Source organism: Bubalus bubalis, chromosome 6, assembly GCF_019923935.1.
Source record: "Bubalus bubalis isolate 160015118507 breed Murrah chromosome 6, NDDB_SH_1, whole genome shotgun sequence".
Taxonomy (NCBI): domain Eukaryota; kingdom Metazoa; phylum Chordata; class Mammalia; order Artiodactyla; family Bovidae; genus Bubalus; species Bubalus bubalis.
The window spans coordinates 11,376,730-11,393,561 of NC_059162.1; the positions used below are offsets into that span (position 1 = coordinate 11,376,730).

The 16,832-nt window shown below is 37.4% G+C and overlaps 1 protein-coding gene across 1 annotated transcript; it reads right to left on the reverse strand.

Moving 5' to 3' along the window:
- Nucleotides 1-10,739: 10,739 nt before the first annotated feature.
- Nucleotides 10,740-11,681, reverse strand: LOC102411806 (olfactory receptor 10K1). Its single transcript, XM_006052502.4, has one exon. The coding sequence runs from the start codon at nucleotides 11,679-11,681 to the stop codon at nucleotides 10,740-10,742; it is 942 nt and encodes a 313-aa protein (XP_006052564.2).
- Between the last annotated feature and the right edge of the window lie 5,151 nt (nucleotides 11,682-16,832).

Below are 16,832 nucleotides of genomic sequence, written 5' to 3' on the forward strand. Positions count from 1 at the left end.
ATCAACATGAGTCAGCCACAGGTGTATGTATGTCCTCTCCCTCCTGAAACCCTTCCTCTTTCCCATGACATTCCACCCCTCTAGCTTGTCACAGAGCACTATGCTGAGCTCACCATGTTACATGGCAAATTCCCATTTGCTATCTGTTTTACATATGGTAATGTATATGTTTCCATGTTATTCTCCCAATTTGTCCCACCTTTTCCTTCCCCCACTGTGACCACAAGTCTGTTCTCTATCTCTGCATCTCCATTACTGTCCTGCAAATAGGTTCATCAATACCATCTTTCTAGATTCTATACACATGTGCTAATATGCAATATTTGTCTTTCTCCTTCTGACTTACTTCATTCTGTATAATAGGCTCAGCTTCATCCACATCATTAGGACTGATTCAAATGCATTTGTTTTGTTGCTGGGTAATATATCATTATATATGTGTACCGCAATTTCTGTATCCATTCATTTGTTGATGGAGATCTAGGTTGCTTCCATTTCCTAGTTATTGTAAAAAGTGGTGCAAAAACATTGGGGCACATGTGTCTCTTTCAATTATGGTTTTCTCAGCTTATATGCCCAGTAGTGGGACTGTTGAATCATATGGTAGTTCTGTTTATTTAATTTATCTGCAGAGTACATCATGCAAAATGTGGGGCTAGATGAAGCACAAACTGGAGTCAAGATTGCTAGGAGAAATATCAACAACCTCAGATATGCAGATGATACCATATTAATGGCAGAAAGCAAAGAGAAACTAAAAAGCCTCCTGATGAAGGTGAAAGAGGAGAGTGAAAAAACTGGCTTAAAACTTAGCATTTAAAAAACTAAGATAGTAGCATCTGGTCCCATCACTTCATGACAAATGGATGAGGAAGCAAAAGAAACAGTGACAGATTTCATTTTCTTGAGTTTCAAAGTCACGACAGACAGTTACTGCAGCCATGGAGTTAAAAGATGCTTGCTCCTTGAAAGAAAAACTATACAAACCTATACAGAATATTAAAAAAGAGAGACATCACTTTGCTGACAGAAGTCCATATGGTTAAAACTATGGCTTTTCCAGTAATCATGTATGAACATGAGAGCTGCACCATAAAGAAGGCTGAGTGCCAAAGAATTGATACTTTCAAATTGTGGTGCTGGAGAATACTCTTGAGAGTCCTTTAGACAGCAAGGAGATCAAACCAGTCAGTCCTAAAAGAAATCAGTCCTGAATAGTCATTGGAAGGACTGATGCTGAAGCTAAAGCTCCAATACTTTGGCCATTTGATGGGAAGAAGTGACTCATTGGAAAAGACCCTGATGCTGGGAAAGATTGAGAGCAAGAGGAGAAGAGGGCAAAGAGGATGGAATGGTTGGATGGCATCACTGACTCAATGGGCATGAGTTTGAGCAAACTCAGGGAGATAGCAAAGGACAGGGAAGCCTGGAATGCTGCAGTTCATAGGGTCACAAAGAGTCAGACATGACTTAGTGACTGAACAACAACAAATGGTAGTTCTATTCCTAGTTTTTTGAAGACTCTCCATACTGTTCTCCATAGTGGCTGTATCAATTTACATTCCCATCAACAGTGCAAGAGGGTTTGCTTTTCTCCATACCCTCTCTAGCATTTGTTGTTTGTAGCTTTTTTAAATGATGGCAATTCTGACCGGTGTGAAGTGATTCTTCATTGTAGCTTTGATTTGTATCTAATAATGAGCCATGTTGAGCATCTTCTCATGTGTTTGATGGCCATCTCTATGTCTTCTTTGGAGAAATGTCTTGTTTAGGTCTTCCAACCATTTCTTAATTGGTTTGTTTGTTTTTCAACTCAATTAATGAGCTCAAGTAGCTCATTGAGAGTCATGAGTTACTTGAATATTTGGAGATTAATCTTGTCAGTTGTTTAGTTTGCAATTATTTTCTCCCATTCTGAGAGTTGTCTTTTAATCTTATTTAATTTTTCCTTTGCTTTGCAAAAGCTTTTATGTTAAGTCTCATTTGTTTACTTTTGTTTTTATTTCCATTACTCTAGAAGGTGAGTCAAAGAGGATCTTGCTGTGATGTACTACCTATGTTTTCCCCTACAAGCTCTATACATTTAAAGCTTACATTTAAAGCTTTAATCCATGTTGAGTTGTGTGTGTGTGTGTGTGTGTGTGTGTGTGTGTGTGTGTGTGTATGGTGTCAGAAAGTGTTCTGGTTTCATTGTTATATATTTTTCCTTTTGTTCCCTATGGAACAGAAGGAGGTAGGAGACAGATCCAAAAAAAAAAAAAAATTACTATGATTTCTGTCAAAGCATGTCCTGATTTTTTTTTCTAGAAGTTTTATAGCTTCCAGTCTTACATTTAGGTTTTTAATCAATTTTGAATTTATTTTTGTATGGTGTAAGAAAATGTTCTAATCTTTTCCTTTAACATGTAGCTAGTTTTCCACTTTTCTCAAAATTATTCAGTGAAGAGACTGTCTTTTCTCCAGTGCATATTCTTGCTTTGCTTGTTATAGATTAACTGATCTTCTGATCATAGGTATATGGGTATATTTCAAAACAGCACATACTGTTTTGATGACTATAACTTTGTAATATGATCTAAAATCAGGAGTGTGATACCTCCAGCTTTGTTCTTTCATCTCAAAATTGCTTTGGCTATTGAGGGTCTTTTATAGATCTACATAAATTTTAGGATTATTTGTTCTACCTCTGTGAAAATATGTTGGTAAGAGTTGTACTGACTCTGTATATTGCTTTCAGTAGTAAGGACATTTTAACAATATTAATTCTTCTAATCTATAAACACAGGATATATTTTCATTTCTTTGTATCATCTTCAATTCCTTTCATTGTTTTACAGTATTCAGAGTACAGGTCTTTCACATCTTGGTTAAACTTATGTCTAGGTATTTTATTTTTTTTGATGTGATTTTAAATGGAATTGTTTCATATGTGATATGTCCAGGTTTGATGCACAATACTGGATGCTTGGGGCTGGTGCACTGGGACGACCCAGAGGGATAGTATGGGGAGGGAGGAGGGAGGAGAATTCAGGATGGGTAACAGGTGTATACCTGTGGCGGATGCATGTTGATATATGGCAAAACCAATACAATATTGTAAAGTTAAAAAATAAAATAAAATTAAATTAAAATAAATAAATAAATAAATAAATGGAATTGTTTTCTTGTTTTTCCCTTCTGACAGTTCATTATCGGTGTATATAAAAACAGCAGATTTCAGTGAGTTAATCTTGTATCGTGCACCTTTACTAAATTTATTTATTAGGTCTAATATTTTTGTGGAGACTTTAGCATTTCCTATATTTAGTATCATGTCAACTGCAAATAGTGACAGTTTACCTCTTCTAATTTGGATGACTTTTATTTCTTGTTATTGTTTGTTGTGGCTACGACTTTCAACATTATGTTAAATAGAAGTGTTAAGAATGGATATCCTTGTCTTGTTCCTGACTTTAGAGGAAAAGTTTTCAGCTTTTCACCACTGAGTATCATGTTAGCTGTGGGTTTGTTATAAATGGGTTTTATTATGTTAAGATACACTCTCTCTATACCAATGTTGATGAGAGTTTTTATCTGAATAAATATTATTTTTTTCCAATTCTTTTTCTGCATCTACTGAGATCATCATGTAATTTTTGTCCTTTAGTTTTGTTAACATGGTGTATAACATTGATGAATTTGCAGATATTGAACCATCCTTGTATCTCTGGAATAAATCCCATTTGATCATGGTGTACGAGTCAGATTATATATTTTTGAATTAGGTTTACTAAATTTTGTTGGGGATTATTGTCTCTACGTTCATCAGAGATATTGGCCTATAATTTTCTTTATTTCTGGTTTTGTTATCAGGGTAATGGGGGGTCTTGAATAATATATAAAATTGGGGGTATTTCCACCTCTGCAATTTGAGGGAATAATTTGATAATAAATATTAGTTCTTCTTTATGTGTTTGAATTTGCCCCATGAATTTATCCTGTCCTGGACTTCTGTTTGCTGGGAGATTTTGTTTCTTTTTAAAATCACAAATTTAATTTTATTTCTAATGGTAAGTTTGTTTAGACTGTATATTTCTTTCTAAGTCAGTATTAAGAAATGTATATTTCTAGAAATTCATCCAGTTCTTCTAGGTTAGCACATTTGATGGCATATAATTGTTTTTAGTAGTCTCATGATTTTTTTTTTCATATCTCTGTGCTATTGGTTGCTATTTCTCTTATTCCATCTTTGATTTTGTTTATTTTGATCTTATCTCTTTTTAGTTATTGAGCTTCACGTGTAAATTTTTTGTAATCTTTAAAAAAAAACAGGTTTTTGTTTCATTTATATTTTTGATTGTTTGTTGGTCTCTAATTTATTTTCTCTCTTCTCTTTATTTTCCCTCATTCTACTGACTAACTATAGCTTTGCTTGTTCTTCTTTTTCTAATTCCTTTAAATGGTATGTTAGATAGTTTACTTGATATTTATATTCTTTCTTGAGGTAGTCCTGTGTCACTATAAACTTTCCTCTTAAAATTGCTTTTGTTGCATCTCTTAGATTTTGGAAGTTATGTTTTATTTTCATTTGTCTTGAGATATTTCTGAGTTCTTATTTGAAGAAAAAAAGAAAATTTTCACTGACCTATTGGTTTTTCAGTAACATGTTGTTTTGTCTCTGCATGTTGTTGGGTTGTTTTCTTTCTTTTTTTTTTTTTTTGTCATTTTTCTTACCATAATTTATTTCTAGTATCATACTGTTATGACAAGAAAAAAATGCTTGGTATAATTTCTGTTCCCTTAAATTTGTTAAGACTTGTTTTGTGGTAGTATTTTATCTATCCTGGAGAATGTTCCCTGTGCACTTGGTGGGGAGGGGGAAACTATATATATACTGATTTTTTTTGGATAAAACAGCCTGTATATTTCTATAATATTCAATTGATTTGGCATAAATAAGGGCATGGGCTGATGCTATCCAAGCCCCAGTCAGAATTCTGCACCACTTCTGACCCTCTGCTCCCAGGATGCCAATAATGGCTGCCAGCACTCTGTTGTAATGTTGGGCTTATCTGAGCAGACTCTGTCCCCTGAAACTGTGGACTCTCTCCTGCTGCAGCACCTTCACCCTAGTGTGGAGCTGTGTCACAGAGAAAGAGGGACCAGAAAGGGGCTAGAGTGAGCACTGGGATGGTTGTGGAAAGCTGGCCACAGTTTTGGGCAGTTTCAATCTGTTTCTTCCACCTTGCTTGGTGTGTAAGCAAGCATGTACATGTGCTTCATGAGTAGGACCTAGGTTCTACAGCCCTGCTGTCAGTCCCACTGCTTTTCAAACCAGCTAATGACCTAGACTTTCTGGTGTCAGACCTCAGGAAAGTGGCAAGCAATATTTGGTTTCAACTGCTTGATCTATGTCTGTGTAATTTCCCTCCTTTCCTCTGTCTCCTCTCAGAGGTGCATGGCCCAACCTGATGGCTCTTTCTTATAGTCTTAGTTATATAAGAGTCTTTCCACTGGTCTACAGTTTGTTTTCACTGAGAATTGTCCCACATGAACCTGCATTTTTAATGCATGGGTGGAGCAAGGTGAACTTGCTGTCCTCCTACTCTGTCATCTCCTTTTTGAATTTTTATTTATTCATTTAATTTTTAATTGGATGATGATTGCTTTACAATGTTCTATTGGTTTCTGCCATAAAACATGAATCAGTCATAACTATATATATAGTTATGCACATATATCCACACTCCCTCTTGAGCCTCCCTCTCACTTCCCCATCCCACCCCTCTAGGTCAACACAGACTGCCAGGTTTGGCTCCTTGTGTTATAGAGCAGCTTCCCAATGGTGGCTCAGATGGCTAAGAATCTGCTTGCAATGCAGGAGACCTGGGTTCAGTCCCTGGGTCAAGAAGGTCCCAAGAGAAAAGAATGGATACCCAGTCCAGTATTCTTGCCTGGAGAATTCTGTGGAGAGAAGACCCTGGTTGGCTATGGTTCACTGGGTTGCAAGGAGTTGGACATGACTGAATGACTAACATATTAGTTATCTATTTTATGCATGGTGGTGTATATATTTCAATGCTACTTTCTCAGTTCATCCCACCCTCTTCTTGCCCCTCTATATCCAAGTCTATTCTCTTTGTGTATCCATTCCTTCCTTACAAATAGGTTTATCAATACCATTTTTAAGGTTTCATATATATGCACATTAATATACTATACCTGTTTTCTTTGTTTTCTTTCTTTACTTCACTCTGTGTAATGGACTTTAGGTTCATCCACCTCACTACCAGTGACTTAAATTCACTCGTTTTTATGGCTAATATTCTGTTGTATAAAAGTACCACAGCTTTGTCATCTCTTCATCTGTCTACAGACATCTAGGTTGCTTCCATGTCCTGGCTATTGTAAATAATGCTGTGATGAACACTGGGGTACTTGTATCTTTTTCAATTATGGTTTCTCAGGGTATAGGCCCAGCAGTGGGCTTGCTGGGTCACACAGTAGTAGCTTTAATCTTAGTTTTTTAAGGAATCTCCATATTTTTCTCCATAGTGGCTCTATCACTAGACATTCTCATGAACAATGCAAGAGGGTTCTCTTTTCTCCAAATCCTCTCCAAAAATTATTGTTTGCAGATTTTTTGATGATGGCCATCCCTGGGTAGGGAAGACCCCCTGGAGGAAGGAATGGGAACTCACTCCAGTATTCTTGCCTGGAGAATCCCACGGACAGAGGAACCCAGTGGGCTATAGTCTACAGGGTTACAAAGAGTCAGACACAACTGAACTGACTTAGCATGGCACATTCTGACTGGTATATGTGATACCTCATTGTAGTTTTGATTTACAGTTTTCTCATAATTAGTGATGCTGATCATCTTTTCATGTGTTTTTTGGCCATCTGTATTTCCTCTTTGAAGAAATATCTGTTTAGGTCTTCTGTCCATTTTCTGATTAGGTTATTTGTTTTTCTGATATTGAGCTGCATGAGCTGCTTATATATTTTGGAGATTAATCCTTTGTAAGTTTCTTTGATTGTAATTATTTTTGCCCATTCTGAGGGTTGTCTTCTCATCTTGTTTATTGTTTCCTTTGTTGTACAAAAGCTTTGAATTTTAATTAGGCCCCATTTGTTCATTTTTATTTCCATTACTCCTAGAATTGGGTCAAAGAGGATCTTGCTGAGATTTATGTCAAAAAGTGTACTGTCTATGTTTTCCTCTAAGATCTTTATAGTTTCTGGCCTTACATTTAGCTCTTTAATCCATTTTGAGTTTATTTTTGTATATAGTGTTAGGAATTGTTCTAGTTTCATTATTTCACACTTAGCAGTCCATTTTTCTCAGCACCGCTTATTGAAGAGGCTCCTCATTGTAAACTCTTACCTCCTTTGTTAAAGATAACTTTCTCATAGGTGCACGGGTTTATCTCTGGGCTTTCTACTTCTCTCCTATCTTGATCTCCTTCTCTGGGAACCATGTTTTGAGCAAGCCCAAGAAGCCTTATAAAACCCTTGTGGTAAGAAACCAAGACTGAACAGCCCCAAATTTCCACACAATCAACATTTAATATGAACTAACCAGCCACATAAGTGAGCAATTTTGTAAATGACCCTTCAGCCAACGTTGGTCTAACCAACATGACCTCACAAAGAGTAGATACAAGTTGTCACATGAAGGCCTGCCAAAACTGTGGATTTGTGTGTAAAATAAGTAACTGTTGTTATCTTAGCTAAACTTCTGTCTAGTTTGCTAAATGATCATTGATTATGCCAAAGCCTTTGACTGTGTGGATCACAAGTCAGGGCTATTCAAGCTATTGAACAGAGCTAAGCAAAATTACTCCCATGAAAGTAAGATAGAATTCTGAGATCTTGCTGGCTTAGATTTTCCACCCTTCTGCTGAAGGAAAAAACCCTTTATATTTCATCTCAGAATCATTTCAATGAAAGAATATTGAAGAAAACCAAACAGTTTTGACAATGTTGTATTTATATAAAATCTGTGGCCTTCAGGAAATTCAAATTCAGTATACATGACCTTGTATACACTGTTCCTCATATAATGCCTGGAAGCAAAGGGATGTTTGTAGAATAGCCTTGCCCTATTCTACCATCTTTTGCTGCCAAACTTGCTCAGCTTCCTTCATGTCCCATCTTGGTGAATGTTAGCTCATCCACACAGGCAGCCATGCACCTAAAAGTGTTTCCATCACTCCTTTTTAATATCATTCCAAAAAGAAGCAGCACACAAAAAACCATGGCAGAACACAGAATAGTGTCACTTTGAGGACCAGTAAATAATACACTAACCTCAAAGTTCATGATGAGGCACATCTGAGAAATGGATAGTTAATAGTGATCACGATGGTGTGATCACTGACCTAGAGCCAGACATCCTGGAATGTGAAGTCAAGTGGGCCTTAGAAAGCATCACTACGAACAAAGCTAGTGAATGTGATGGAATTCCAGTTGAGCTATTCCAAATCCTGAAAGCTGATGCTGTGAAAGTGCTGCACTCAATATGCCAGCAAATTTGGAAAACTCAGCAGTGGCCACAGGACTAGAAAAGGTCAGTTTTCGTTCCAATCCCAAAGAAAGGCAATGCCAAAGACTGCTCAAACTACCACACAATTGCACTCATCTCATACGCTAGTAAAGTAATGCTCAAAATTCTCCAAGCCAGGCTTCAGCAATATGTGAACCGTGAACTTCCTGATGTTCAAGCTGGTTTTAGAAAAGGCAGAGGAACCAGAGATCAAATTGCCAACATCCACTGGATCATAGAAAAATCAAGAGAGTTCCGGAAAAACATCTATTTCTGCTTTATTGACTATGCCAAAGCCTTTGACTGTGTGGATCACAATAAACTGTGGAAAACTCTGAAAGAGATGGGAATACCAGACCACCTGATCTGACTCTTGAGAAATTTGTATGCAGGTCAGGAAGCAACAGTTAGAACTGGACATGGAACAACAGACTGGTTCCAAATAGGAAAAGGAGTTCGTCAAGGCTGTATATTGTCACCCTGTTTATTTAACTTATATGCAGAGTACATCATGAGAAAGGCTGGACTGGGAGAAACACAAGCTGGAATCAAGATTGCCAGGAGAAATATTAATAACCTCAGATATGCAGATGACACAACCCTTATGGCAGAAAGTGAAGAGGAACTAAAAAGCCTCTTGATGAAAGTGCAAGTGGAGAGTGAAAAAGTTGGCTTAAAGCTCAATATTCAGAAAACGAAGATCATGGCATCTGGTCCCACCTCTTCATGGGAAATAGATGGGGAAACAGTGTCAGACTTTATTTTTCTGGGCTCCAAAATCACTACAGATGGTGACTGCAGCCATGAAATTAAAAGACGCTTACTCCTTGGAAGAAAAGTTATGACCAACCTAGATAGCATATTCAAAAGCAGAGACATTACTTTGCCAACAAAGGATCGTCTAGTCAAGGCTATGGTTTTACCTGTGGTCATGTATGGATGTGAGAGTTGGACTGTGAAGAAGGCTGTGCTCTGAAGAATTGATGATTTTGAACTGTGGTGTTGGAGAAGACTCTTGAGAGTCCCTTGGACTGCAAGGAGATCCAACCAGTCCATTCTGAAGGAGATCAGCCCTGGGATTTCTTTGGAAGGAATGATGCTAAAGCTGAAACTCCAGTACTTTGGCCACCTCATGCGAAGAGTTGACTCATTGGAAAAGACTCTGATACTGGGAGGGATTGGGAGCAGGAGCAGAAGGGGATGACAGAGGATGAGATGGCTGGATGGCATCACTGACTCGATGGACGTGAGTCTGAGTGAACTCCGGGAGTTGGTGATGGACAGGGAGGCCTGGCGTGCTGCGATTCATGGGGTCGCAAAGAGTCAGACACGACAAAGCGACTGATCTGATCTGATCTGAATGTTAGAAATAATCATGCCACAAAAGCAGGCAGGGATTAGGTGATAAATCCTTGCTAACAGGGAATTCTTGACATCATCCTCTATGGAAAGTAGAGTCACCGAAGGAATTTTCCATGGATTTTCTGATCATTAAAAAAATGCATGCTCTTCACCCTATTAATATTAACTCAACTCCTTTGTTTAGACTACTTGAAATGCTTCATCAATTATTCAGTGTTATTAGCTGCCTTGAAGAGAATAAATAGTTATAGCATTCAGGGTATAAATTTGGAGGCTATGATAGGATAATATTAAAATAACATAAACATACATAGGAAGGAAACTCCATAATAAGCTTCCAATCTCAAACAAGGAAAGGACAGAACAACCCCAAGTAAAGGCAAAGCCATTTCAACATGTAGATAGAGCTGGGAGTGAAAGAATCAGGAAACAAAAAGGGACACTAAAGTTTGTTGTAGAATGAAAGGGACCAAGGTTACCTGTTGTCTTCAGGAAAGGGAGAACAGATAACAGGAGGGGTAAGAATAGATAGTTATCTTTTCTTCTATTCTTTGAACTAAATAGCTTGGGTGCATCTTTGCTCTCATTAACTGATATATTTGTTTTTGAATGACTAATCTTTACAGGAATGAAATAAAATGAAATTTATTCTAGAAATGAATTATATTTTCATGTCTGCATGGCCTTCTTAGAGTATTACTCATGGCAGATAACCAGAATATCTTAACTTCTTTGAGTCGCATTCTTTTCATATGAAAACTGTCATTTAAATAAAAAAATATTTGAAAGCACATTTTACTTGGCACATAAAAGGCTTACAATTAACTGAACAGTTAAAAAAACTAGTTCTTTAATTAACAGGATATGAAGTCTGGACCATTGCTCTTCGAAGAGCTGATTTGAATTCCTTATTTCTTAGACTGTAAATCATTGGATTGAACAATGGAGTGAGGATTGTATAAGACACAGATATTAGGGCATCTTGACTTGAAGAGTAATTGGATTTGGGCCTTAAGTAGATGAAAGAGGCACAACCATAATGAACAGTTACCACAATGAGATGGGACGCACAGGTAGAGAAGGCCTTGTATCTTCCAACAGAGGATGAGATTTTTAGAATGGCAGAGATGATGCGGATGTAGGAGACCAGGATAAGTAACAGGGGAATAATCAAGGTAAATACACCAAGCATGAATATGACCAACTGACTGAGACGAGAGTGATGAGATGCCAGCTTGAGGACAGGAGAGATATCACAGAAGAAGTGATGGAGCTGATTGGAGGAGTGGAATGGCGGGTGAAATACTAGTGAAGTGGTGACCAGTGACACAGTGAAGCCACAGGCACAGGCAGCAGTCACTAGTCCCAAACACATCCCATAACCCATGAGCACTGTGTAGTGCAGAGGGTCACAGATGGCCACGTAGCGATCATAACCCATGGCTGCCAGCAGGAAGGAGTGAGAGCAACCTAGAAAGAGGAAGGAAAACATCTGGATAGCACAACCTAGAAAAGAAATGGTCTTCTTCTGGGCCAGCAGATCAACCAGCATCTTAGGTACAATGATGAAGGTATAACAAGTCTCAAAACAGGAGAGTACAGCAAGGAAGAAGTACATGGGGGTGTGGAGGGCTCTATCCAGCATAATGGTAGAGATGATGATGGCATTGGTGCCCAGGGTGAAGAGGTAGACCACCAGGAAGACAGCAAAGAGTAGCTGCTGCAGCCCAGCCAGAGATGAGAAGCCAAGGAAGACAAACTCTCTCACCAAGGTCTCATTGACCCACCCCATGGTCACTGCAATACAGGAGAGCCAGAGCCCGAGGCCAGAATTCAGAGATGGAGATATGCATGGGGAACTGAGCACAAAGTCTTCAGGTGGCAGGCATCTCCAAATGTTTGATGGAACTCATTGATTCCCTCCAAAAAAACACCTGCCAAAATAAGAATTAAGGCTAAATATGGAACAGAGTAACTGACAACCAATTAATAGACTTTTTGCCAAGACCAAGAACATGTTATCTCTCTAGTTAAGGATTAAGGAGTTACCTGAAATTATTTTCCCCTGTACTTATGAATTACTATGTTTTTCTTGCTCACTACAAGCCAAAGGAAAGTAGCTCTCCAAAGGTGAAAAACATGTTAAACTTCAGCTATCTGAGCTTGATTAGAAAGTAGAATAAAGAATGAGATGTTTAGACACAGTAGGTGAACTTGAGATAACCAACCACAAAATGGGAAGGGGCAGGAAGAATTAGATGATCTCTGAATAAAAGTGTGGGGGGATTTGTGTCATTGACATCTTGTTATAAGATATGTGGTAAGACATATACCTTATGTTAGTTACTCATTATGATAATTTTATGTCAAATGTTATGTCAATAGACAAAACAATATGAAAAAGAAAAAAAAAATAGTTTTCAGACCAACTAGGAACATTGCCAGAAGTTCCACAACCTAGAGCACTGAGCAAGAGTGGAACAGAAAATAACATTAATTTAAAGAAAAGTTTCTCCTTTTTCTAGGAAAAGAATCATCAGACTGTTAAAAAGAATCTCATGTACTTTGTGGCATTTTAAACACACTTCACCTTCCCCCATTCTAAGATACCTCAGGAAAATAGAGCTTTGCAAAAATGTCATACAGAGTGACAGAGAATGAGACAATTGGACAGTTTTCCAGGATTACAACTCCTAATCAAATCACAAGATTTATATATTGTTCATATTGTTATGACAATAAGATTCCTTTTTAATATTCTGCTACTACATCCAGTTTGCAAACTGCTATTTTAAATTCGTTTTTAGGGCTTATATCAGATACTTTTATCATGGATGTATTCCCCAACTGTCAAAGCCTAAGAAGCAAATAAAATGCTTCTTGGGTACAAAATCATTTAGCATTTATTGGTTGTAACTAGCCTTCGTTTATGCACTTTTCAGTATATTTAAACTTTTACATCATTTTGTGTTGAGGAATTACTTGCATCCACTACCAGGAATTTTTGTTTTTGCAATTTTTATGACAATAGCAAATCTTGACTTTCTAGACCTTAAGTCAGGCAATCGGAAATTTCTGAAAAGATATGTTTTTTTCTTTCTCAATTAATATAAATTGATCATAAACTTAGTAGATGTAATGATTTGAAGTTAATATTAAGATATACATGCTGATTTTAAAGTCCTTTAACACAAATGACAGGGAATTTTTTTTTTTCATTCTGTAACTGTAGAGGTATTTTTATTAATATAAAGAATGTAAATATCATGTATATCGCCATTATATACATATATATATACATATATAGGGGAATGCAATGGCACCCCACTCCAGTACTCTTGCCTGGAAAATCCTATAGGCGGAGGAGCCTGGTAGGCTGCAGTTCATGGAGTCGCGAAGAGTCAGACACGACTGAGCGACTTCACTTTCACTTTTCACTTTCATGCATTGGAGAAGGAAATGGCAACCCACTCCAATGTTCTTGCCTGGAGAATCCCAGGGACGGGGGAGCCTGGTGGGCTGCATCTATGGGGTCACACAGAGTCGGACATGACTGAAGCGACTTAGCAGCAGTATATATATATATGTATTTGTATACTTAAATATATAATATATATATGTTTTTTACATGAAGAAATTGCAAACCAATCAGGAAGGTTATCTGTATAATATCTCTATCTGGGTAAAGGGATTTCTGTCTCTTTCAAAACACTGAGGGAAATCTCAATTTATGATCATTGCTTATTGTTTTCTTATCATTTTCCCAAGATTTTTCTGGATCTACTGTCAACTAATCCATATCTAATTCTCACTATATTCTCATGCCACTGAGTATAAATTGTAGAGTAGACCACAGAAGTTAGAATTATGTGGTACTGAAGGAGCACCTGTATTTATCCAATACCCCGCCCCCCAAAAAACTGTATCATTTATCACTCAGACTCATAAGGGCAGCTGATTTCAATTAGATGACATTTTTTATACTATTAATATAACCCTGTGTTCTAAATGAGTTACATGATTGATGAGTAACTCATCAATTAGTTACTCATTAGTTGATTAGTTACTATAAATGAGTAACGTGAGTTACATGCCCTTTCCATGATTTACAGAGACCCACTGGCAAAGTATATCCTGAGAAGGCAGACCCCTCTGCCCAAGAAGACATCAAAGACCACCACAGTGTGTTATATCAGTACTAGGGATAGAAAGATTTAAGAGTAGAAGATTAAAAAGATCTTCCAGCCGAAAACTCACAGGCTGTAAAATTAAGGTTAAAGATGCCTCAATTGGAGATCTATATTTCAGGTATAGCTTTATGTGACTTTGTCAAACTACTTAACATGTGTATTCAGTTTCTTTATTTTTAAAATTAAATGTAACCAGGCAATAACTGTAATAAACAGAAAGTACTTAACCAGAGGCTCTTAAAATAATATCCTGTAGAAGAAGTTTTGACTTAAGCTAAGAGTTCATTACTGACCCTCAAGAGACATTTCAACTGAGGAAGTCCAAAACTCTCTAGTTAGATGATCCCTAAACTCCCTTTATGATATTTTAGAACCTAGGGATGGAATTCAGGTTATGATCCTTAGAGATGACATTTCTGCACTTATATTTGTAACTCTTTAGATGCTTCAAGGAATTTTATATAATTTAGAATTAAATACTGACCCAATAATCCAGGCTACCAGGTACCTCAAAAAGGGGCAAATCTATCATTTTTCAGATGCAAAATTTTTGATGTTTTCAAATACTTAGGGAAAACATTAATCAATCAATTAACTGAGAGAAATCATGTACACAGTCTCAGATATTAAAGAAGTGGAATTTTTGTTTTCTTAGATACACATGAAAATCCTGAATTTCCTTACTAAAATGGAGCTTAAGTATCAGGTTTCAATTATAGCTAAAAACATATCCATAAGTACACAGCAAATAGAGAAGTGCAGGTTCAGTAAATATGTGTTTCACTTAGTTCTTGAGGCAACCAGTTTAAAAAAGAAAATAAGATCTAGGTGGGAGCAAGCTGACCCAGTCTGATCATTAAGGAAAAATTGAAGAACTATATGAACCAACTCCAGTCACTCTTAATACCTGGAGTTAAAAGCAGACCTTGGTTTTCCTTCTTAATTCTGTCACCTGCCAGAATTGCAATGGGAGGAGGTGTTGACAATACTACCACTCACCAAGGTTTAGACCCCACAAAGCCCCAGATTAACTAGATCCATATTTCTCACTGCTCAACAAATACCTACATTGCTCTCCTTTCAACTCAGACAGAAGCAGCTATTCAGAATCTAGGATCCCTTGACAAGTAGATGTAAAGCCAAAGATCAGTACTTGAAGAAATATCAGCAGAAGAGTGTGAATCTGCCTTGAGACAGAAGCTCTCCTCTCTATTAACAGAGGTAGCCTCCCCTGTTCATAAGGACTCTCAGCATTTCCAGGCAAAATCATTATCTTTAGAAATTCTGATGACCAACATGGGATGTGGTTATTAGAAGCATATGCTGTGATTGTTGGACTCCTGAGGCTTGCTTGATCTATTGCCTTGGAGACATTGTCCTGGGGTTTATTGGAAGTTTAAGGTCATTATGGAAAAATAATGTCACAAGGTAGCTTTAGTTGAGGAACCTGGGGAGTAGGAGCCATAAGGATAATTGGCCCCTGTCTTCACTGGAAGTTGAGTCCATCTGTTAAGGATTCTGAAGGAGAAATCACCACAATTAAGACTGTAATGCAAAGACCAAGAGGAAATTTTTCATTGAATTTTACGTCAGGAAACGAGTATGTTTGTCCAGTGAGTTTCAGCTTTATTTATGAGTCAAAGGAGGGCATAATTGCAAATTTATCTTCTCAGGTCCTTGTTCATAGAAATTCTAAGTAGGAACATAGGAGTGTTCTGCAAAAATCTAAATTTTTGACAAAGTGTATTGTTAAAATCTAGTTGAGCATTATCATTAAATTTCTTGTTATTTCACAAATTTTTACTAGAATAACTAGATATATATAGTTGTCAATTTCATCCAAGCTAATCCAAAATCAATATAATTCTAATCCAAACTCTAGCATAAATTGTGAAAGCAACCTAACAATACAAATTTATAGTTTACATGGAATAATAAGACACTTTTGAAAAATGACAAGTGATATAGTGGTTCACTTGATCCAATAGTCAGATGCCTTAGTAATAAAAAAGAGAGTCTCCAATCCAGGTTTGATGCACGATACTGGATGCTTGGGGCTAGTGCACCGGGACGACCCAGAGGGATGGTATGGAAAGGGAGGAGGGACGAGGGTTCAGGATGGGGAACACATGTATACATGTGGCGGATTCATTTTGATATATGACAAAACCAATACAATATTGTAAAGTTAAAAAATAAAATAAAATTTTTAAAAAAAAGGAAAAAAAAGAGCTTGCTTCTAGAATAGGAAGAGTTAAATATTACAAAGAAGCAAAAAGGAGATCTCTGAAATTGATCTATGTATATTTGGAAAATTTGTCTTTGAGTAATTACCTCACTAATTACTTTGCCAACAAAGTTTCATCTAGTCAAGGCTATGGTTTTTCCTGTGGTCATGTATGGATGTGAGAGTTGGACTGTGAAGAAGGCTGAGCACAGAAGAATTGATGCTTTTGAACTGTGGTGTTGGAGAAGACTCTTGAGAGTCCCTTGGACTGCAAGGAGATCCAAGCAGTCCATTCTAAAGGAGACCAGCCCTGGGATTTCTTTGGAAGGAATGATGCTAAAGCTGAAACTCCAGTACTTTGGCCACCTCATGAGAAGAGTTGACTCATTGGAAAAGACTCTGATGCTGGGAAGAATTGGGGGCAGGAGGAGAAGGGGACGACAGAGGATGAGATGGCTGGATGGCATCACTGACTCGATGGACTTGAGTCTTGGTGAACTCCGGGAGTTGGTGATGGACAGGGAGG